Source organism: Labrus mixtus, chromosome 7 (genome assembly GCF_963584025.1).
Source record: "Labrus mixtus chromosome 7, fLabMix1.1, whole genome shotgun sequence".
NCBI classification, from domain to species: domain Eukaryota; kingdom Metazoa; phylum Chordata; class Actinopteri; order Labriformes; family Labridae; genus Labrus; species Labrus mixtus.
In genome coordinates this window covers 23,506,164-23,531,390 of record NC_083618.1, presented here as the reverse complement: position 1 = coordinate 23,531,390, position 25,227 = coordinate 23,506,164, and the positions used below count along the sequence as shown (strand labels likewise).

Genomic DNA, 25,227 nt, shown 5'->3' with positions numbered 1-25,227 from the left:
GCGTGTGTGTTGTTGTGTTTCTGTGCACTTCTGTTTGTGTGTGTGTGTGTGTGTGTGTGTGTGTGTGTTCTACTCGCAAATCATCTCATATTGAGAACAAGTTTGCATCTCGAGATAACATTTGTTGTAAATCGTCGCAGTACAAATAAAGATTGGTTGATTTATTGATTGAAGTTTATCCTCTGAATTTGTTAAGGTGAGTGTACGTGTCTATAAACAGTATGTTACTCGATTTGGAGACACACTCACACCCTCACACCAACATCCACAATTGACCACTTGGCCTTGGAAAGAGCCCGCCATGTTTAGTGGATCCTGGAGTCCATTACCGAGGCTGACATCAGTCACTAAACGCCTCAGTTCTCTTGTCAAAGATGAAACCCCTCCCCCCTCCCCCCTCCCCCCCAAGGATGCACCACATTGTCCTGGAAGAGGAGCGGACATTTTTCTGGCTCAGTTGGAGGTTCATCATTTGTTTTCTGGCTTCTATAGACTGTATATAGAGTGTAGAGGGGGATTAAACATCTTGTTAAATCAAATGCAAAATCTGTCATAGTGGTGTGTGTTGAAACTTCTCTCAAAATAGGGGCAACGTATGTCACACCTAAGTTAGTAATGTCAGTAATGCATCCTGGACTTTATAATAATTAGTTTAACACACTCAGGGCATGAGTCACAAAAGGATTGTGCAGCTAAACCTGTGTAAAGGAGAACAAAAGGCACCGAATCCACAAAGAACACACAAAGAACACACAAAGGGCTAAATGTACCCCAAACTGCGCAGCAGAGCAAACACAGCTCTGTGCACATATTTAAATCAGCCATTATGCAGTCACTTAGGGCAAAATAGGCAACGCTTTTTCCTGCACCTTTCTGCAAAGAACTTCCAAATGACAAATGAGAGTGTACATGTTACCGTGAGCTTAGAGTTGGTGGTAACTGCGCCGCAGAACTTTTAAGAGATGTCAAATTTTGAAGTGATCAGGAGAACAATTCTGCCTCTGCCTGAACTTCGGCAGAAATAGATGATCTGTAAATATGTTTTTTTTTTTTTAAATATTTCTTTAGACCATCATAAATATAATCAGGGTTCCAATCACTTGGGGGCTGATGGCAGCTCAACCCTGACCCATGCTAACACACTTTATCGACTTATGTTGAGACCGTCTCGAGTCGTTTTTGCAGGATGCCGACAAGAGCGTTATTCGCTGGATGAGCTGCTCTTTCTCGCTGTCTCGATCCAGGGAAGGGCTTTTTTAAGCTGTGAAAGTCATATTACCTGACTGAACCTTGGTAAGAATTGTCCCCTTGCCTCCTAGCTCGTCATCCATGTCGTATGACTGATCTCCGTCAGAACGAGAGAGCAGCTCCATGCAGCAGAGAGAGGAGATCGCTGACAGCTCAACTCCACAATCAGACACAATACGGGAGCAAACTGCACGGAGCAGGACAACTTTATCCACATTAACGCACTTGGAGCGGATAGCGGGCACAACTGATGAGCCTTGTGCTGTTAGCTATTAGCTACCACACTCAGTTCTTGGTAGATCCCCCCTCAGATCTTTCTGTCTACTATCTGTGTGCTTTTTTTTAATCAAGGCCTCATTTGGCATGGCTTGCTTGATGACCAAACTTGCAGGAGTTTGTTTTAAAGGTCAAATAGTAGCCTAAGTCTGTAGGGACTTTGTCGTCGGTTCAAGTCCTGCTACGGACCAAAGTATGGAAGCTGACTCACTTCCAGAGTACAGTCGAGGTGCCCTTGATGCTGGCACCGAAACTCAGACGGTTCTGGCACGCTCCATGTGTAACAGACCCCCCTCCCCCCCACTCACTCTGACATCTCTCTATTAATGCATGTCCATAGGTCCTGTGTCTGTGCATGTATTTCAGGGCTATGTGTCTGTCAATAACAAAGTGTAAAACCAGAATTTCCCCTCAGGGATTATTTAAGTATGTCAAATATGACATCAAATAAAATGACCCGGCCATGACTATGAAGGTAATCAATCATTTAAAAAGGAGATTATGAATTAAGAAGAGTAACACTAGCAGTACTTCTCGTACTTTACAATTCATTTTGATGTTGGATTATTTCAAAACAGTGAGGGATAAAACTATACTTGTCCCATGCAAAAAGGAATAAAGATACTTTTGAGAAGTTTTGGGCCAACTTAAAGCTTCATGTAAGAAGTGTCACGTTGCCTCTGAGCTCATCATACATGTAGCATGACTGATCCCCGTCAGTATGAGAGAGCAGATGCTGTCAGCTTAAAACTATACACGTCCCATGCAAACAGAAAAAAAAGATCATTTTGAGAAGTTCGCGGCCAACTTTTAGCTTTAGAACAAGTTCAATGTCAAACACTGCCTGAAGTTTCAGACTCTTCAATTCATATTAAATTCGTTTTGGGACGGGGAAATACTTTCTGCTTTTCAAACAGGGTGATGTTTCATGTGACTGGACTGCCTAAACGGACATCCCTGTCTACTATAACCTTAAAATATCCACATCAAACCTCTCCTCCACCCAGCTGCTCGGTTACATCTCTATCACATCCACATTGTCCTCTTACAAACTAACTTTACGCAGCAAGGTTAGCAAGAAATGTTTGAGGAAATTACTCAAAAGCAACAGAATCCTTGATGTCGTTTCCACAAACAAAATGCCAGTAAAGATTTGACTTAATTAATGGCTGAAGGAGAGAGATGTATGGAGCTTATAGAAGTAGGCGCGGGTTCCATTAGAGAAACATGAGTCACAGCCAAAGCTTCCCGAGCGAGCCAGCGAGCGGGACGCAGCGTGGATTGTCTTTGAGCCCAGAACAGTGTGGGAGGAGATATTTGTGAAGCGTCACATCTTATTCTGGGAGAGATATCACCGTCTTTATATCTCTCACTTAATCTCCCACCTCTGTAATATTTACTGAAGCCTGCAGATACATCATTTCTAACCGACAGATTAAAACTAATTATTTAACCTTTACCCGTCAATGTAGGCGTCTGGGCTCGAGGAATTTACTGCGTGACAGTTTTCTTTATGGTGAGATTTCTATTGTGCCAACCTGCTCCCACTATGGAAAGCAGCACAAACCCGAAAAAACCCTGTCGTTGCAGGCATAGACAGTTTGTGCAGTTTCTCCCACAATGCATCGGGAAAGTGTTCGACAGGAAAATCCAAACATCTCTCACCACACAGAGGCAACGAGAGGTGAAATCGGATGCAAGGAAATTAAGTTCTTTGGACATGATGGGCTGGTTTGAAACATGCACTTTTACCAAACAAAGCACAGATGACATGCAGTAATGGCCTGAGGAGGAGGATGACCTGAAATAAAAGGGGGAAGGGACACCAGAAGGATGCAAAAGCAACCTTTTTTAAAAAAAAAAAGATGCATTTACACCTTTTAACGTTTTGCACATGATGAGGATGCAACTACTCCATGAGGTGAATATTCTGCATCAGGAAACATGGAAACTTTAAGGAGGATGCACTAATGATGACACTACGGCGAGGGAAGAAGGACTTCTGTATTGGTTGTTCAATCCCTCACTGACACTGACCTCTGCTGTGGGGTGACACTCTGACAGAAAAAGGATGTGTAGCTCCCAAAAACATGCTGAATATTGCATGACCGCTATTTCTTTTTTTGACAGATTCATGCTGCTAGAGCTTTATGTTTGTTCAAATGTAAGATCAGATGTGTGCTGTGTGTGCTAGATTTGAACTCTAATCCCAATTTAGATGTTTGTGGGAAGTTTTGCAAAGAGGACATACATCCATACATTTGGTTTCCCTCCATTTTCGAGTTAATTTCAGTCATAAGGATTTCCTCCTCATCACGGGGAAGATACCAAGATGGATGATTTGAGATCTTGAGAAAACACCTGGACGTTAGTCATTATCACAGGATTACAGAGTAGAATCAAATGTATGGATGTATGGCCACAAAGAGCTTCTTAACTTGGATTAATGTTTCTTTGGGTTTGAACCTTTCCATCCTGTAAAAATGGGATATGTCACATCCGTTTTCCTGGTGTAGCTTTTGGTCAGAGGGGACATTTGGAAAACATAAAAAAAAAGCTCAAATGCGAGGTGAGAGTCAAAGTGAGGGGCGGAGTGGATGTGTTGATGTCTAGAAATAAACATACAATACCCCACGCTCAGAGTTCTCCATGTGTGAATCTCTCTATCGGAGCAAGGGCAAGGCAGGTACAGGACGGGACAGGAAGGGGGCGGAGCCAAAGACAGGAAAACAGGAAGATAGAGAGAGACATTAAAAAAAGGGGTGTGAGGTTTGTGGTGAGAAACATTTGTTTCATGTGTGTTTTTATTCCCTCATGTTTGGTTATTCTCGTTAATCAAGATGACAGTGACTCTGAACGGCTGCAGATCAAAGTGCAGCTCATCGTGTGGTAACTTTTCTGAAGTGTTCCGGTCCCAGGCTCGTCTGTTCCGGGAACTGAAACATGACGTCTTTCACCTTCTAAAAACCTCGACAAACACAAGCGCTGTTCTTTTGCCCGTAATGAAATCCCTGCACTGGCTCCCTCTGGCCTATAGAAATGCTCAGCGTCACTTTCAGATGTCTATGATGTTGAGGTTAAGCACTCGCTGACCTTTGTCTGTAAAAACGGCTATATGAATAAAACTTTACTTTCTAAGATTTTATTTTTGGGCATTTTGTGCCTTATAGGAGAGATAGGACTGTGGATAATGTTGGAAATTGGGGAGCGAGAGAGAGAGTGGGGAATGACATGAGGGAAGGGAGCCACAGGTCGGATTCGAACCTGGGCTTGGAGGACTGTAGCCTCAAAACATTGGGTGTGCGCACTAACCACTGCGCCACCAGTGCCCCATAAAGTTGACTTTTTACTTACTTTAAGGTAAAAGAGCTGTTTTTCATTTTTGTTTGGACCAAAAAGTGAGATTTTGAAAAAAGTGTGATTTTGAATCAAGAAACAGGAAGTGACACTGAAATGAAGTGAAATTTGAAGTCATGAGCATGTATATCAATAGTTTCTATGAAAGTTAAGTTTGAAATAAACAACTCGATACTCGTTCCCTAATGAAAGGTTAATTGCTCATTGATGACACACCTACTCCAGTCATGTCCCCGATATCCTACTGAGAAGTTACATAACCTAACCTATGTCCTTCAGCTGCCACCGTTAAAGTTTAACATACAAGACATTTTGATTTGTTAATGGGGACATTTTTACTTTAATACCCTGAATGAATTCAGCGCAAAATCCTGATCTTTACTTTAGTATGTTTGGGGTCATGGCACAAAGACCATGTTTATTTTCTGTTAGAAAAGGAGACGGAGCCGTTTTTAATGTTCCCAATGACTATACATGAACATAAATTAATGATAAATACAAATAAGCTCACGACAAATACATGAGTCTGCAGGTAAGAAAAAGGTAAAGAAGGTCGTTCCTCACTCTTTAAAGGTCACATATTCTGTAAAATCCACTTCTCCATGTTCCTCTCACACTAATATGTGTCTCTAGTCCTTCTAGAAACCCCCCAATGATGAGAAAAGTCCATCCTCTCCGTCTTTTACCTGCTCCACTTTTCAGAAAATGTGTGCTCAAACAGGCCGTTTGGAGATTTTCCCTTCATGACATCACAAAGGGCAGTAAGCCCTCCCCCAGGTGGGTGACACTCCCACAGCTAGGTGTTTGTTCTGCCCTCTGAGTCTGCCTTCTCACCGTAAACAATAGGACATGGAGCGAGAAAGCACAGAGACACCCAAGCCCTTCCAGAGAGGGGGCGTGGTCAGACACAGCATATTTACATATTTAAAGGTACAGACACAGAAACAGCCTGTTCTGAGCAGGGCTGAAATTGTGGGGTTTATAGACATGATCAAATACAGGATCAGAGTGGATTTAGAACTTCAAGGAGCTCTGAGATTTATTAACACTGAAGAAGAGGAGGAGAATATGTGACCTTTAAATTGGTGACCAGTCAAAGGCTAAACCTTCCTTTACGGATATTCCTACTTTTATCACAGCATTGAGAATAAATTATCTATTGGCCTCAAATTAAACATAGTAACATTTTTACGGGTACTAAAAGGGAGAAAATATGACACGTGGAGTGTGGAGTAAATATGGGATGTTTGATTGTAATAGTGACTGCTGAATTAGTGAAGATGTTGAGAGGCAGCTGGAATGGTAAACTGGAATGAATCAGCCCTCAGAGCGCAGGCAGCGATGAATGTGCGATATGTGCATTCATCAAAAGCATGATGTTGAGCGCATATACTGTCCATTTGTTTTGTGTTACCAGAAACCATTTTGCCAAGAAAAAGTACAAGTGTCAGCTTTTTCAATGAATATGTGTTTTTACTTTGTCTCATAGATTAAGGACTTTCTTTGAAATAATTTGCATGTATATTGGGGTGCGGGGTAGCCTAGCGGTTATGTGGCTCTCCCTAACGTACAGTGGCTATAGTCTCCAGCGTTTTCAGCCCAGCGATGAGCTGTGGCCATTTGAATAATGGGTCGGACCATTTGAAGAAAATAGAGACAAACTCTCTGCAGATTGTGTTGATTCATGAAGTTGTAAACTGTCACTATGATGTTCTTAACAAAGCAACTACAGAGCCAGATTCATGAAAGAGATGTTTGAGTTTGTGTTTGTTCGAGAGCAATGTGTCTGTGTTTGTCTCACTCCACACACCCATCTGGATTCCCTCCCTGTGTGTGTGTGTGTGTGTGTGTGTGTGTAACAATCCCTGGCTTGGCCCCTGTCAGTATTGGCTTCAAATACCCAAGGAGGGGTATCCGGGTTTCCGCACACATTCAGAAACCAACAAGCAGACACTCAGAGGGATGGTCCAATGGCACTGATGTTGATGGCACTCGTATTAAGATCCAGCTAAACAGGCTAAAAACATCACAGCTCAACGTAAAGACATGTACGCTTATATAAAGTCATGGAAAAACATGGATGCACCTCACACACACACACACACACACACACACACACACACACACACACACACACACACACACACACACACACACACACACACATGCGAGCACACTAACAACATCTTACTCATCACTGGAACAATATCATAAATCCTGAGCTTCAGATTGCCCGTCTGTGAGGATGCATGTTGATGTTTGTTCAATGTGCAAATATTGGATTCTTCCATTTGTGTTTGCATGTCACATGTTTATATGTTTGTGTATATGTGTTTGTATGTGTATGTATGTCTATGTGGGTAGGCAAAAATGACTCAGGCCTACACATCAAATAAATCGTCTGACTTGCCAAAAATAAAAAATAAAATTCCGTTGCATAGGATGCACTTTTGATATCTATTTTTTCATCAAATAAAGTTGGTTGTGTCCTATCGGCACGCACCATCATTACCTTGAACAGTGACCGTCCACTTATATCAAGAGATTGAAGCCTGTAACCATGACAACCAGCTACTCCAATACTCGTGTCTATAAAACATTTGATTCAGTGCAAAAACAGCGTTAAAAAAACTGAGCAAAAGGCGACATCATTTTCTCCCGGAGTCAAGGAACTACACATCCCACAATGCATTCCGAATGATCCCTCTTCTTCTTAAATGTAACTTTAGTCGTTGTTATCGTGTTTATACCGTTAATACACTTGTCTTGTACTATGTTGTCTGTGTGCTGTTGAATATATAAATTACATTATGAGTACATTTCATGTTAGCTAACTAACTAGCAAACAAACTAGCTAGCTTGCTAGTGAGACTATCCCTTTGAATTCGGCGTCGAGAGGTGCTTGCGTGTATTAGCTTTCAGTGTAGGTACAAGCAGTAAACGTACACACTACGTCCTGCAGTGAGGGTGAGCTTCTGGGGGCTATGAGTCCAGGAGAAGGGGCCCAGTTTGAATGTTGTGTTTACAAACTGCAGTGAAATGCTACTGACTCCGCCTTTAAATTGTTTTATTTTATTTTAGTCCGCCCATTATGATTAGTCTGTTTTTTATAAATGCTGACCTAGACATGAAAGAGGTCTAAAGACTTTAAATAAAACAACAAAAACAGGATACAGGGTCCAAATTTGAGATACTTGGATGAAATTAAAATAAAGGTGAAGCCAGTCTGAGTGACATTTTCTCAATAAGTCAGCTTCTGCTTCTCGAGCATCACACAAAAAAAACACCAGCAAGTGTTTAGGGAGCATCAAGCCAATCAATTATTCATGATTTTCCTCTCAACCTTTTTATGAAAAGTGTATCTTCCAGCACGGGTTGTTTGAGCCCTCGGGGTCCACCTGCTTGTAGAAACATCAAATCCCCATTAAGGCGTCAGGCATGTCCGGCGTGCTTCACTTTTACATTATCAGAAACATCGCCCAGCTTTGGCTGAAATAGGGACGAGTCCATTTGGAACACATGTACGGCGCTCTGAAAGATTAATTGGACAGTTTTACTCGCTCACTTCCAGACTAAGTTTTGTCTCAGAATAATTCATGGACGTTGAAAGGCATGTAAAACACTTTCGATTGAAAAAAACACTTTTTCTGCCACCCGGACGGCCGGCTAAAGCGCGTGCGATGAAATATTAATGAAGCCTGAAAATGCTCCATGATACGGTAAACCTCCCACTGTCCAAATCCATTTGTCTGCCCCATTTATCAATCTTCCCTTCTATCTCCAAGACTCTTCACTGACTCTTTTTATCACCATTTTATAATTTTTGTTAGTATTTTTAGTAAAGTAAACGTTAACATGTACAGTGCCCTGTGGTATACCTTTCACCATTTCTACTTTGCAACAGAAATAATCCTCGCTACTTTTTCTTTCTCTCCGTCTGCATTGTTGCCGTCTCTCCTCTTTCTCATACTTCCACTCTTTATTGGTGTTTGCCCTCTTTTTGGCCTTTCCATGTATATATTATGCTATATTATGCATGTTAGCCTGATTAGCATCTGATTAGCATATCTATTTGACCCCGAGGTTAACCAGCAGTGGCTTGTTTTCATATTTTTTAGTCCTTGTACGTGTCCTTCTTTCCTTCGTTTTCTTTTTACCTTCTGGTTCTGCTCCTCACCTGTCTTCTCTACCTCCTCCCCCCTTCTGAAGTCATACTTTTATGGTTTCTCCTGGCATTTTCCTCTTTGCTCTCTCTCTGCATCTCAGTCTCTTTGTAAAGTTGTATTCAGATTTCCAAACTAGGGTTAGGCTTAGGGTTAGGGTTAGCCTAAAACCAATAAACCAATAATCTATCTGCAATGTCACCTCCCTGTTTTTCTCTTTGTGCATGAGTTTTATGTTTCCCCTGTTGTGTCTAAAGGCCCAACTGGGCTTTGAATGTGTGCTGAAAATAATAATGAACTCAGCTTTAAAATCTGCAGATGACTCATAAGTGTAATACTGCTTATTTGAATGTCACATACGCGTTTTTAGATCACGCTCATTTTGTGTCAATTTTCATGCAATGTGAAGCTACGAGCTAACTAAAGAGCACTAGCATTAGCCCGCTTCACAACAATGTAGGACACAGGTGATTGCAGCTCAAGCCGAGAACAACTTTGTCAGCTGCTTGCGCTTAATGGTGTTTAATTCTGCCACTTCCATTTGAACACGAGTGGGGAGGGGTTGGAGGTGTGTGGCTGGAGGAGAGCAGAGGCTTCAGTATGGTGAAGGATCCTGTATGTGAGGTTCCTTTGATCTAACAGGCATAAGATGTAAAATATTTCAGAATGGATCTGGCTTTCTGCATTGTGCTATGATGCCACATGGTTTGCTGTTGGGTTTGTGGTTTATGCATGTTAGTTCATGTGCCTGGCAGTGACATCATACGAGTGGTCTATCAGTCAAATAATGTACTGCAGATGTTCCTTCTAGTCTTGTGACCTCTCAAAAAGCCTAACACTATGTGCCATTCACACACACATGCACATTCCCATTTGCACACCGAGAGAAGAAGAGATTGAGTATCAGGCCCAAGGACACTTTGACAAGCGTGCTGAGTGAGCCGGGATCAAGGGTCCAATGTTCTGATTTATTGATTTCTATCTACGGCGCCACATGCAGACAACTTCATATGATTTTGCTATGGCTCTTCAGTTTCTTCCTCAAGCATTATGAAGGTAGATATGTTGCAAAATAGGAGAGCTTGTAGAATGTGATGTGACAACTTGAAGGAAAAATAAGTGAACTTATATATAAAAATGTTTACTTGTATAAAAAAACACACGTGAAATGAATTTCGTGTCACAAAAGGAAAAAAAAAGTGAAGTCACGGAAAAAATATATACAAATGTGTAGACTGATATTTACACATACAAAAATGATAGCTGCAAACTTGTAATCCACCATTTACTGACATGTATTTTTAATACTCGTGTCCATTATCCTTTACAACCACAACTCTCCAATTACAACTTCTCAAATCTGCCGCTACAACTTCACAAACTTACTTTTCTTGCGTGAATCTGCGCTGCTTGAGTTTTGCAACACATTTTGCGAGACGTCTGTAGCAAAACAAATTTGTACTTGTGTCTTCCCCCCACACGCAGACACACAGCGAGGGGAGGAGGGAGGGGGTCATTTCTACAAGTACACGCGTGGACGCGCGTATTAAAAATACATGTCAGTAAATGGTGGATTACAAGTTTGCAGCTATCATTTTTGTATGTGTAAATATCAGTCTACACATTTGTAAATATTTTTTTCCGTGACTTCACATTTTGTTTTCCATTTGTGACACGAAATTAATTTCACGTGTGTGGATTTTTTATACAAGTACACATTTTTACATACAAGTTCACTTTTCTTTTCTTCAAGTTCTCATCACATTCTACAAGCTCTCCTATTTTGCAACATAGCTACTTTCATAAAGTACTCTCAATCACTTTAGAGTTATTCAGCTTGTTCAAGTACTCTTTAAATCTAAAGATGTGAGAAATATTTATTTTTGTTGAGAAAATATGTTTAAGAAATTCCAACCTTGTGAGTCTCGTTGTGTTTGAGCGACACGGTCGAAGTGGAGAGTGATTCAAAATCTGGAGCTACACAGGAAAAAATGCTAATGGCTTCAATATGCATCAAAATATTCAGTATGATTAACCAAAAAAAAACACCTTTTTATATTTTAACATGGACTGATATAAATTCTGTCCAAGCTGTCTGCTGACGACTGGCGGTGTCATGACTGGATCAACATCATTTGACCTTATTCAGTTGGGCGAGACATTTATAACATGTTCAGGCTGCTATATTTCCAACAGGTATCAAAGCCAGAGGAATCAGTAATCTTATAGTTGTAACGATCCGAGTCTAGTCGTTGCGGCCAGCTGCCATGAAACACCGGATGTTACATTAAAGGCCGCTACATAATGAAGCGTGAGCTGCTACTGAAAGCTGCCGTACTGTTGCTGTATGTGCTGCTGTGATAAAAACATCATGGAAATTATACTCGGATACATTAGCTCGTCGGTAAACATATTCTCTTCCTCAGGTCGGTTTCACCCGGTTGCTTAACTCTCGGTAAACTCGAGTCCGTTTTCAGCAGGGGCCCGCTAGCCTCGCTGTCATCTTTAGTTAGTATTTTGATTGAGAGCCCCCTGGTGGCGGAATTTAAATACTGTGCCTTTAAAATACTGACACAACTGCTTTTTTTGTTGTGCTGCTGCCCCTCTTGGCCAGGACACTCTTGTAAATGAGATTCTTAATCTCAATGCGGTTCTCCTGGTTAAATAAATTTAAATTAAAAAATAAATAAATTTAAAGCTGAGGAACAGCATGATCAATTATTATGTTGTCCGTCTGAAACCAGCCCAGCTATTTAGTTTGCATCCTTATTCATCCTTCGCACTTTGCAGTCAGACCAAGACGTTCTTCTAGCTTCAATTTCCATGTTGCTCAAGTCTTCATAGTGTGGTGGAAATAACCGTTTTATCACTTAGTACATTATAAAATGTACCATGGTGATGATGTTGGAACTCAGATCTGTCAGACCAAACCTTCTTGGTATTTTTAAATTTCTCAGGAGAACTTCGGTTTGGTGTGAAAGTAACAAACTAATCAAAAATCAAAATGAAAAACTACACAAATGTGCGTTGAAGCAAATCAAGATGTAGAAGCGTGATGTGACTGGAGGAGAGGAGGGGGGGGGGGGGGGATGGTACACGAGAGATGAAGCATCGTAGAGAGTTGGAGAGAGATAAGGTAAAGAGAGGCAGGTGATGTTGGCAGGCCTGTGTGCATGTTCACAGAGACGGGACGCTACTTATGTCCACTAGCTGCAAAAACAAAAATGTTAATCTGAGGTTTTAAACTCTGGGAGCCTGTTTTCATCACTTATATAGTTTTAAGGGTTAAGTACATTTGTCCAACCTTTTTTAGTTTCGAAGTTAGAGACCTTCAAATGCATACAAATCTGTGATACCTGCATTTTCTGATAAGAGATTCCTCTTGAATGAAACCAAACACTTGTTAAGTTTTGATTCCCCTTAATATCCTCAACTCCAAAATATCCCCTTGTCCATACTTAAGTAAGCGTCTGTCCCTCCCTCCAGTAACAGAACGTCTTTCCTGCCTTTTACGTCGAGCTGCATTTCAACCATGAGGACACCTTAATGCACATCTCATCTTCCTGTCTGCCTGTAGATCTATACAGTCATATGGTTTGAAGGTGCTGAATACAGTCTATTATTTATCATCACATACATTTGCCCAAGTGCTGTTATAAAACGACAGAGTGGTCGTCAGGATGATTGGTAGCCTCCATTTTGGAGCCATCGCTGCTCTTATTTCTGGCTTCTTTTAATCAGCTGTTGGCTCTTCAGCTGTCAAGAGATACGATAAAGGTTTAATTTGAGCTCAACAGTGGAGGAACTTCCTGATTTCTGTGGACTCAATCTCAAAGTTCGCCCCTTTATTTGGACCTCTGAGCTCTCGAGGACACTTCTGGTGCCGTACGATATGTACCTGACTCATGAGCCTGTCTTATACATGTGTTCTTGAAGTGTAAGAAAGATATAAGAATTGGGTACATGGTCATTTATTTTTTTGTCTTTCTTGGTCAAAAGGAAATGCCACAATATGTAATTACCTAAAGTGCAGCCTTCAGAGTTTTCTGCCAGAAAGCTTATTTACATATGTGGTAGATAGTTCTTTTAGTTCTGAATGAACCTCAGAGTCGATTTTAAGTCATGTGTATGTCCAAAACATGATCTATTCCCAAACCTAACCAGTTATATTTGGTGTTTGGCTTTCATGGTTTTGTCCAGGCACCACATTGTCTTGGACATGTTCAGATAAATGATTGTTGTTTTGGCTTAAAAAAAGTATAAAAGCTGGAAGTTAAAGGAGCAATATGTAACTCTGACACCAAGTGTTGAAAATGGGTACTGCAGTCCAAATTCTAAACATTGTAGAGAGCTGTCTCCCCCCCTCCCGCCCCCTACTGGGCTTTATTTTCTCGATCTAAGGAATACATGTCCATGTACCCAATTCTGTACATTATATTTGTGAGATAATGAAAAATGACTGTGCGAACTTGTTTTTATTTTGAACGGTAGGCCGATCCCAAAGCTGTGGCCCATTAAGTGGTCCTTAAGGTTTGGAAGTCTTGGAGTCCAAAAATCTGGATTTGATTGAAGCACTGAAACGTCATCGAGGCTACCAATCATCTTGTTTTTTTAAGAGAGTTGCAGTTAGAAATAAATGCATGTGTTGATGACTGATTCAGTTCAAAGGCTAGATAAAGCACCTTAAAAGCCGCCATATTGTCTTTGTGTGGTGGTTGTGATGAACCTACCTGCGTTTGAAGGTGAGGACGACTCCGAGGAGGATGATGATGAACATGAGGATCCCCGCGATCACGCCGGCCATCTTCACCGTGCTGTCCACCTGCTTCTCCGGCTCCATCGCATCCGAGTCCTGGGTGGAAGCACCTACACACGCACGCACGGCAAACGCGCACACACAAGCACACAAGTATAAACACAGTCACATCGGTAGCTACAGTGTACAAATGATCAGACACAAACTGTCACATAAAAAGGACGACACACACACACACTCACACACACACACTCACACACACACACACACACACACACAAAGCAGGCACTCGTGCATGCAAATACAGAAGCCAGCCTTGATGAACACACACACACACACACACACACTCTTCACAGAACACACACATAAAGAAACAGTGAACGTACTTGATCCCAAGGTGAAGATAACACTTCATGCATATCGCAAAGAGCCTCAACACAATGTATACACATAACATGCAGGGCATGAATACATCAGAAACATGCAGGAAGAAAGACGTACAGAACACATTATGAGCTCAGGGACACAAGTGAAAAGTTAGTTTAAAAACATATCATGAAAAGGCGGGGTTAACTTTAATCAGCCTATCAGTTTCTCCAAAAAGAACGAGAACTCAGACTCAACATTGAAGACCTATTTTTGCACAGGAAGTCTTTCCATGGACTAGGATGTTTTAGAGAATCTCATTGGGTCTCCATCACAGGGACCAGGGACTACATAATGGTTCCTTCTCTGGGGGTAACAATTCCTAAAAGTACAGGACTCTGGAGTGGTTTTTGCAGCATTAAACGTTTGTGATTGGTTGAGAACATGTTTAGATTTTGAACATGTTGGAAGATGAACGTTTGTGATAATCACGGGTTCTTGCATACCCGTGGAAATGGAAAAAAAGTGGGCTTTTGTTTTTTGCGCCGGCAACACTGCACCACCTTATTTTCAGAGAGCTTGTCGCCAGTGGTAACTGTTGCTAGGTTACAAAAGTTGGCTTGCGGAAGGAACTACGGCGTCCCTTGCTAGTGACTGTGAGCTTTTATTATTGGCTTTTTTATTTTGGTGGAAATGAAGCCTAAAAGTATCCGTCATAAGCTATGCCAAGTTTTTGTTGTTCACAATATGGTTTAGTCAAATTTTTTTTTTTTGAAAATCTTCTTCTGTTTATTTATAAAAGGGAGCACGCTAAGAGGTAGAGAGCGAACAGGAAGACAGGGAGGCGTGTGATTGGTTCATCAGATTGGTACCTCGTGGCAGACATTGGTCAAAGTTTTTACAGGCTTACAACTGATACAGATGACAGATTTTCTTCGTTTCTTTTTCAGAGAACATGAGTTATTAATTTCTGTCAGGACCTAAAGACAATTTCAACCAAAATCTGAAAAAGTGGATCTGGAGGAAATGACCAACCCTGCCTTTAACAGCGGATAAAAAAACCCATCTTAGAGCCATGACACAATTACGCCCCAAATAGTACTACCTGAATTCAGTTCGGTTTACACTGAAGTAATAAAGTGATAAATCTATAAAACGAGAAACAGGCTGAATGTGATGCAGAATGCAAATAACGCGGATTCTTCCATTCACATACACTGAGAATCTCCAAGGACAAACACGACACAAACACAGACGTTATACAAAGACATGAAGGTTTAAACTCATGCACACATGCAACACAAAGAACACGGCTCATGCAAGACTGCTCTGCTTCACTCAAACACACAATATCAACCTGAACAAGGATTCTTTTTTAAAGAAAACAGCAAACAAATGAACAAACAGCAGATGGAAAACAGAACGAGGAGCAGCAAGGTGAAGGCAAGGTCTGTGTTTTGGTGAGAAGGACGATACACATGGAGACAGAGAGGAGCTCTGCTATCACTGCATGGTTTGATGAAGTGTTGAGGCGGTGACGGTCAGTGGAAACAGGAAATGGGAAGAGAGAGAGAGAGAGAGAGAGTGTGTGCTCTACTTTCTGCATTGACTCAAATGGACTTTCTTGTCTTAATACAATGTCTGTGTCTCTTCCTGTCTGAGCTGAATTGTTCTGTTTTTAATGTTGTTCAGCATTGTTGCCTCGCAGCGAGGAGGTTCCTGGTTTGAATCCCCGTCTGACAGGAGTCTCTCTGTGTGGAGTTTACATGTTCTCCCTGTGCATGTGTGGGTTCTCTCCGGGTACTCCGGCTTCCTCCCACAGTCCAAAGACATGCTCGTTAGGTTAACTGCTGACTCTAAATCGTCTGTAGGTGTGAATGTGAGTGTGGCTGGTTGTCTGTCTCTGTATGTCAGCCCTGTGATTGGATGGTGATCAGTCCAGGGTGTAACGCCGCCTCTCACCCGATGACAGCTGGGATCGGCTCCAGCTCCCAGAGACCCCAAACAGGAAAAGCGGTACAGATAATGGATGAATGTTTTGTATGTGTTCTGTGTTGTTTTAAATCAAATCCTGGTTTGAATCCCCGTCTGACAGGAGCCTCTCTCTCCCTGTGAAGTCTGCATGTTCTCCATGAGTGGGTTCTCTCTTGGTATTCATTTGCATCCTGTTTTCTATCCCAATTCTGCAAAAATCAAAAGCCTCATAGCCTAAATCTTAACTTCTTCTGCTACTTTTAAGGAGGTGGTGTTCATTGAAAGATTGCAGGTGTCACTGTTTGGCATTGTTCTTTTTTTTTGGAACTATTACTATTACTAGGTACGGAAATCTGCTAAATAATTTCAATGCTAAACAAACCAAGGAAGACATTTAACAGATTTTCAATTTCAAAATCTGGTCCGAGACAGGTCTGCAAAGACGTAAAAGGAAACATCAACAAATTGCTTTTCTTTTTCAAATGAAGCATTGAACATATAGCTCAAAGGATGAATGCAAAACCTAAAGCGTAAACATGACAGTTAAATAAAAGCCGAGCGAATAGAGAGCGACACGGAGCCCTCAGGCAGAGGACCCTGAGATCTGACATCAGTGCACCTGTTCTCTCACAGACGAGCACCAAGCAGCCTCTTGTTCTAACCTTGATAGACAAAGACAGACGATTAATAGAGTAATACCGCTGCGTGGGAGTTCAGTTTAATCCCCTGTCTCTCTCATCTTCGCCCCCCTCTGCAATAACAACACAAGGTTGGCAGAGGAATCCACTGAGCTAACAGCTTAAGCACCTAACCTTGGCACACTCGGTAATAGTTGCCGCAGTCCTCAGCGCCTCTGCGACGAGATGTTCTTTAAAAAAAAAAAAAAACCCTGAATGCATTCAATGACAAAACACATCCAGGTCTTTTTGTTGAAGCTCCTCGTGAAGCTGCAGCTATCATCTCTGACATTTTCAAAAAATTAAGAAAATACATCCCTCACTTCTCTGTTCTTTACTTTCAAGTGGAATAAATTGCTTTTATCACTCTGCGTTTTCAAAGGAATTAAGACTTAGAATAAATGTTTTAATAGTGGAGTACTTTTGGAAACTCAGGATACTGAACACAAAAAAGCAACAACAAATTATTCAATGCATCCTGCACGATTAATGTCGACTTCAGAATGTAAAAGAATCAAAGAGCATATATTTTCTGGGATAAACACAATATCCTAAGGCTACATATCTCATTTTTATAGAATATGCCCTGACGAATGGTTTAACTAACCCCCCTGTTTGGGGGAGATGTATTAAAGGTCACATATTCTCCTCCTCTTCAACCAGTGTAAATAAGTCTCAGAGCTGTGTGTGAAGTTTCTTGTTCTAAATCCACTCTGATCCTGTATTTGATCATGTCTATAAACACCTCTATTTCAGTCCTGCTCAGAACAGGCTGTTTCTGTGTCTGTAGCTTTAAATATGTAAATGACCACGCCCCCTCTCTGGAAGGACTTGGGTGTACTCGGGCTTTCTATTGTCCTATTGTTTACGGTGAGAAGGCAGACTCAGAGGGCAGAACAAACACCTAGCTGTGGGAGTGTCACCCACCTGGGGGAGGAGCTACTGCCCTTTGTGATGTCATGAAGGGAAAATCTTCTGCACACATTTTCTGAAAAGTGGAGCAGGCAAAAGACGGAGAGGATGGACTTTTCTCATCATTTGGGGGGGTTAGAGACAGACTAGAGACACATATTAGAGTTAGAGGAACAATAGATTTTGCAGACATGTGACCTTTAAGTGTGTTTCTATTGATTCAATTAATTCCTGAAGTTAGACCCCTCGTCTCCTGGATGGACATCCAGATAAAAAGCAGACTTTTAAGCCCCTTATCCTACAACACCTAACTTCAAAAGCACAGAAGAAGAATAAGCTATTGGGCAGCACCCCTCAATAATATATTTTTTAAGTTGGAAGAGTGAGCTGGTTGGATATAGCAATTGATGGTAAATATGAACAGCCACTGTATTTATTCATTTCAGGGGTAGAGAAGTCAGAATTTCACCTCACCCGTGTCCGTCAAACCCAATAGAGCGTCATGAGAGCCTCAAGCGATCATGTACACGTACATCCCTGTAGTGCCCTGGTAATCACCCCGCAGGTGTATTAAACCTCAATTTCCCCCCTGAGTGATCCACAATATGTATCACCTGACACATTACTGCCTAACCCCATTTGTTCACACTTGAGCGGCCCCTCGTGCTGATTGGGTTCAACAGTTCATGATGTAACAGAAGAAGACCCCATCTGGAGACGGGTTCAGCTCCATTTAACATCCTGATTGGCTGGCTCTGGTGCCGCCCAGCCAATCAGGCTAACTCTGACAGGGGTCTGACCGCGGTGGAGATGTGATCTAATACGACTCTGTTCATTACACCGGGAGGGGGATGGGGGGGTTGAGAAGGATTGATTGGCACCTGGTTGAAACACAATACGGAGGACACGGTGAACTCGTTTATTATCGTTCTGCCTCTGTCGGCTAACAGGTGGCGACTTAAACATGAACAATTTATGGATCCATCTTTCTGTCTTTGTAGCGGCAGTGGCAGCTGGTGGGGGGGGGGTATCGTTTTGTTGGCAGAGAAGCCGGCCTCGTACCTGAATAGTGTGTTTTGGACAGGTGAGTGATCACACAGAGGCGGATTGGATGTTGCTCCAGCAGAAACACTGACTAAAGTTCAGCATCCGGGACGGGCCAGTCTAATTAAAACGTCAAAGAAGTTGGAGTCATTTAAAGGAGCCATTACACCCCCTCTCTGAGCAGATCTGCCTCATTGCATAGCTTAAAGTAAAAAAAACAAAAAAAAAACACAATAGCGCTAACAGCTACACACAATTTGAATGTAAATATATCTAGTAGTTGGTAGCCGTAGTTTTTATAAAAGATGTGACGCCGAAACTTTGAAGTGATCAGGAAAACAATTCCACTTGTGTATGCCTTCAAAATATTATAATGTGTGTGTGTCCATTTCATTTCTAAATTCATCTGGACTCTCTCTTTTTATTTCCTCTTACTTGAGGAGCACGATCAAATTATCAGGGAGGAATTATGGGTAAAACCAGAGATATTAGAAACATAATCTCACCCAAATGGGGAGAAGATTGTTTCTCCGAGCTCCCAACGCCACGCAGCAGAGCCAGACCACATATTAAACGCTGCTCTGTGTGTGTGCGTGTGTGTGTGTGTGTGCGTGTGTGTGTGTACTAAGCATGCTGCATGCATTTCTTTTGTGTGACAAGTGTAGTTGGAGTATTTGGGATTTCAGCCATTTTTTATTTGTGTGTGCAGAGAAATTAACAAATCAAGCATCTGTACACATGTTCAAGGTGTTGTTGTTGTTGTGTGTCTGTGCGTGCATCGTGTGTGTTACCCTCAGTGATGATGAACCTCGTACGTTGACTCTTTCTGTATTGTTTTTGAGCTGCTGCAGGGAGCATCCTCTGTGGATTAGCGTTAGCATGGCTGAGTGTGTTTAACAGGATTACTAATCTGAACTGTGCTGCTGCAGCGCTCGGCTTGTGTGTGTGTGTGTGTGTGTGTGTGTGTGTGTGTGTGTGTGCGTGAGGTCAGATGATGAAGGATTAACATATCTTTGGTCTCCATAACTTGGTAAACAATGGGCAATGCTAATGGATGCCTCTAAGACCCTCTTGTGCACACACCCACACACACACCCACACCCACACACACACACACACACACACACACACACACACACACACACACACACAGTTTCCATTAATGTTGACATTATTGTTAAGGTCAGCAGGCTCTGGTTTTAATACTTTAGAGCTTTAAAGATCTAGACTGACTTTAATGCACTGTGGTCTGCGGAGCTTTTAGGATTCAGAGGAGTGTAAACATGCTGAAATGTTTGAGTGAGTGTTTTATCCACTAAGTTTTTTTTAAATTGCTCCATAATATGTAACGTTGATTAAATACAGTAAAAGTCTACTTGACATGACAGCAGACTGGGGCTGTCAGAGCATGTGTTTGGTGAATGTTAGGCCTCCTGACCGCCTAGCGTTTTTTGTCTGAGCGCCAGCGTCTTTTTTCAGTTGTTTCCAATGAGTAGAGAGCGTTCTCAGCAGAAAGCGGCCGCCTGGACAAAAAGTGCAGCGCCCAGTGCTTTGTTTCCTGAGCGCTCCGACTTTTTGTGCGGCCGCTCCGAGCGCTCAAGTTGAAAATCTTTTCAGAAAGGCGCCGGCGCTGTTTTCAGCATAATATTCCCTCATACCAACATCCTCCTCGCTCCGTGTCTGATCGGGTACAAAAACGATCTCAAATATAAAACACGCAGTAAAAAGTAACGGAGCTGTGTTGCTCATACAGCGCCCGTTGTCATAGAGACAGGACGGACGTGAAGCATTTTTCTTCTGACTCCAACATATGTTTACCTCATGATCTGAAACTTTGCCCACATTAAGTTTGGGCATCCAGCATTGTAACACCATATGTGAGTTTAAAATATGGACCAGCATACTGTGAGGTTCTAAGATGTTTATAAAGTCCATCCATAAAATAAATCTTAAATATCATGGGTGTTAAACACATCCTAGAAACCAGACTTTTTCCTCTTGTCTTTTTTCAACATTTCTCTTGCACTCCCTTCCTCTCTACTCTGTTATCTTTCCCTCCATCCCTCCATCCTCCTCTTTATTCACTGATGCAGCTGAGTACTTTACAACCCCGGGCCTTCAGATTGCCGCGGGGACAATCGAACATTTTGTGGCTGATTTTGCGCAGCAGATGGAAGATGCATGGTGGAGTTGAAGAAGGGCGAACGAAGCATAAGTCAACTATTGTCAGCGTGTGGGAGAGAGAGAGAGAGAGAGAGAGAGAGAGAGGCAGGTGCACCTGTCTGAATGCACAATGCTTCAGTAAAAAAAAAAAAAAAAGTCTGAGTCTGCCTCTTCTGGTGGATGTCTTTTCTCTGACTCTCTTCCTCTGTCACCGTCTTTCTCTCCAGGTTTTTGATCATCTCTTTCTCTCCTGGGTTTTATTTTCTTTGCCTCTCTGGATTCTCTTGCTCTCTTCTTCTTTCTCTGTCAGCTTTCGGCGCCGTCGAAACCCTGAAGTCTCTTCAAGTGAAATTTCATCTATTTGCTGACTGGTATCACGCCCTTAAAATGTCACATCATCACCAAGGATTCACCTGGAAACAACCCCCGAAGAGTTATTTTCTTCCTTTAAGCAATCTGACTCAATCTGTTGCAAATTTCAGAGAGCAAACTGTCTCACCGAGTGGCAAGCAGGCAGCACTTATTGACGACATGAACACAGTAGGATGATGTGCTGTGAACATCAGTGTGTCTAAGAAGGTGTGTGTATGTGTGTGTATGAGGCAGTGTGGGTCAATGAAGAAGATAATTCAGATATGATTCCTCCGATGTTTGCAGTGCAGTCACGCTCGCTCACAAACACACGGATAGTGAGCCACATGTTGCATCAGGATTGCACAGCGATAGCGTCGGTTACAACACGACTCTGCACATCGACCTCTGGACTAATGGGAACGAGGATTGAATCTGACATGTTTTACCCGTGTCTGGATGATAAGGGTCGGATTGACGTTACACAACTCAAACCTGCAGGACTGGTAGACACTAATCATGCAAAATCACCAAATCATCAATGCATGCTTCAACTCGACTTTTGCAGCACTGTCACACATCTGAACATTCAACTAATTAAAACTAAAACTAAAAGTCCTTCAGTCATGCTAGTGTCTGAGATATTGCTCATGTTAAAAGACTAAGAGAGACAGGATTAGGCTGCATTCTGTCTTAAACTAACTCATATCTTAGTGTACAACAGTTACATTAAACGTTTGTGTTCGACCATGAAAGGACAGATGAACAGAGCTTATTTCTTCAGAAACACATAAATCAACAAGAAGTGGTTGACATCTAACATCAGCTTTTTGGGCTGTGATGAAAGGTTGCTAATAGCTTTCTTTTTGCATTTTAATGTTGCACATTTTGTATCTACTGGGATGAATCAACATTTAAACTAGCTAACTAGCTTTTGCCAAATGAGCCTTTTAAAGGTACTAATAATACCAATACCAAAGGAGAACATTTACCGTAAGATATACTTTTAAAACTTGTTTTTTCACCGAAAAAGTGTGTGCATCTCAAACATTGATAACTGCATCTGAGGGATCAAGCCTACATTTGAATATCTATATATATCTCTACAGACTGAACATAGATCTAAGAAAGATATCGGCCCATATATCTGTATCTGATTTTATTCTCTACCCCATATCAATATCGGTATTGGTATTGGCCCCAGATATCTCATATCGGTCGACCCTAGTTCAGAGTGCATGGGGGTTTAAAATGACTTGTATGCTGCCCACAGACTTCCTGCAGACTCATATGATATGTCTTACTGTCGCTGATTAATCGCTTCAGGTTCACTGAACACAAGGAACTCACTGATTTATTCATTTAAATAATAATGTGTGATGTGTTACTTTGTGAATCATTTGAATAATAATAAGTGTTAGAAAACCAACTGCACATTGTTCAGCGTTGAAATGAAATGCCGTTTTAATGCACCCAGAGGTTTCCTGCTTTCATCCGCACTGAGGTAATAAACACACTTCATATGAATACAATCCATATTTATTCAATTTAAGGATTGCACCGCTGTCCGCTGTTGTGCATGATATGCATAATTCTTTGTGCCGGGCCTTGAATCCTCCATTTCCCTCTGGACAATAAGTGTTATTGTATTCATGTGGAGTCATCTCATATTCCTGACAAAGGACTGTGACAGCACTTTTCCACTCCGGGAGCTGTTGACTGATTCCCTGTTGTGTCCCTTTTGTTCAAGTCAACAATTTGATTGTCGCATCGCTCAATGACATTCATATTCTGCTGCCACGTCTGTGCATGGCTAAACAAAATCCAGCTCCGTACATTGAAAGGGTTTGAATTTAAAGATGCAGACAGAGCTTCATCCTTCAAAATAAAATACAGACTTCTCCTAAAGTGAAGCTGCTCCATTGTCCTCCATACATGTGTGGTGGTGACTGTGTCTGCAGAGACTCTGTCCACTGACTGGATTTTACTGTTCTGCTTTGTTCTGGGCGGAGCTGGTGTGTTTCCTCCAGCCAATGACAGCGCAGCAGGTGAGTTTAGGAGTGGATACAAGTCAGTGATTGGACGATTCAAACCAGTGAATATGACGGACGTGGACGTAGCAGCAAAGAAAATAAAATATAATCACAGTGAGGCGAAAACACCGCCAGGGGGCTCTCGATCAATACTACAAGAACAAAAGATGACGTTGAGGCTGGCGGCTACTCTAGCTCTGTTATAACCCTTCGATTGCTCATTCATCGTCAGCGACATGAACTCAAATCCAAAGGAAAATTTAATCCTAACTCTCATCCATTTTTCTATTTTTAGTTGTTCCTTTTGTTGTGATTAAATATTGCCCTGTAGATTTGAAAAAGAGAAAAAGTCTACTTTGAGCGCTCTGTAAAAATATTATTTTGACCCTGTATAAACGCAGCATGGCTTCACTGTTGTGTGTGTGTGTGTGTGTGTGTGTGTGTGTGTGTGTGTGTGTGTTTGTGTGTGTGTAGATGCAGGACAGAGAGAAGAGGTTCAAACACAGCCAGCGATACTCGAAGCGGAGCAGACATGCAAACAAATGCAGTAAGATGGCGATGAAGAGGAAAGACAAAAACCAAAGAGCAGAAAAAAACAACAACTTAGAAAAAGTCCAAAAAAACAAAGTCAGGAGAAAAAGGACGGGAGGGGGGAGGGGCAGGGGACAACCCAAATGAAACAAGGTTTGTGTCGTGTTTATGGTCAAACTGTGATGAAAAAATATAACATAGGGAAGAAAATATTCTGCCTATAAAGCAATAATCACCTTCGCTTGGGATGACTAGAATGTACGGCGTTGTTATTTGTCCCCTACCTATTACCACTAAGGCCAAGGGCCGCACATCCCCGCCGGACAGCATGAGAGAGAGAGAGAGAGAGAGAGAGGGGGGAGAGAGAGAGAGAGAGAGGGGAGAGAGAAAACAAACAACAACAAAAAAAGGAGAAAAGAAAAAGAGAAAAGAGTCTAAGAAAAAAAGACGTATAGTTTTCTTTATCCATTTCATCAAGGTTTTGACCTCCCTGGTTTTCAATCTGTCTTTGAGGAGAGAAATTACAGCAGTGAGAGATAGCACTAGAACATATAGATCAATAGGTCAACTAGCACTCATGATGTGATCAGGGATATAACTCATGTCTTACTGCCAAGTGTCAATGAGCGTCTAGACTGGCCCGTTGCCTGGAGGAGGCCTGACGCAGTATGTGCTGCTGGTGATACCAAACAAGTGAGTCAGTGGAGGCAGATGTGGGGGGGGGGGGTGCTGAGGGGGTTAACACTCGGGGGTCTGTTAAGTCTGTCAGCTTGGTTTGACGGGTTAATTTAAAGTAAAGGGGGGTGAGGAAATGGAGGAGAAAACAAATGAAGTGATGGTCAAAAAAGTAAAAAAAAAAAAAAAAGGATAACCTTTGTGGCCCCAGAGGTAAGACAACACTGACTGTAAACAAGAAGACATTCTGATTAAACTTCATACAGCAGTTGAGGCAACTAGGTGGTTTTTATCGTTCTAAAAGTTCCAGATTTCCTTACTTCTTGCCTAAATTTTTCTGAGGCAGAGATCAGAAATAATCGTACTCGTTAAGCATCAGATGTCCGAGCCAAAGAACCAGGTTTCCCCTAAAGTCCTCCAACCCATAAGACCTCAAAAAGGTTCCGTTCCTCCTCTCATGTACCACCCGGTTTGATGACCTCTAAGCTATAGGTCCTTCTTTGATGACCTGTTAACTAGCATCAGTACCAGGTCTCAGTTTGATGACCTGTTAGCTAGCATCAGTACCAGGTCCTTGTTTGATGACCTGTTAGCTAGGATCAGTACCAGGTCTCAGTTTGATGACCTGTTAGCTAGCATCAGTACCAGGTCCTTGTTTGATGACCTGTTAGCTAGGATCAGTACCAGGTCTCAGTTTGATG

General features: G+C 41.9%; 1 protein-coding gene across 7 annotated transcripts in view; it reads right to left on the bottom strand.

Moving 5' to 3' along the window:
* ptprt (protein tyrosine phosphatase receptor type T) overlaps positions 1-25,227 on the bottom strand; it is a 292,314-nt gene that overhangs the window by 94,171 nt on the left and 172,916 nt on the right. For 3 of the 7 annotated variants that reach the window (XM_061041737.1, XM_061041738.1, XM_061041739.1), the window contains exons 16-17: positions 24,088-24,144; positions 13,775-13,910 (exon numbers count right to left, since the gene is read on the bottom strand). In XM_061041737.1, the coding sequence (XP_060897720.1) occupies positions 13,775-13,910; positions 24,088-24,144 (193 nt within the window). Of the gene's footprint in view, positions 1-4,154; positions 4,188-13,774; positions 13,911-24,087; positions 24,145-25,227 lie in introns of all 7 variants that reach the window. The other 4 variants (XM_061041742.1, XM_061041743.1, XM_061041736.1 and 1 more) reach the window with 3 other exon arrangements.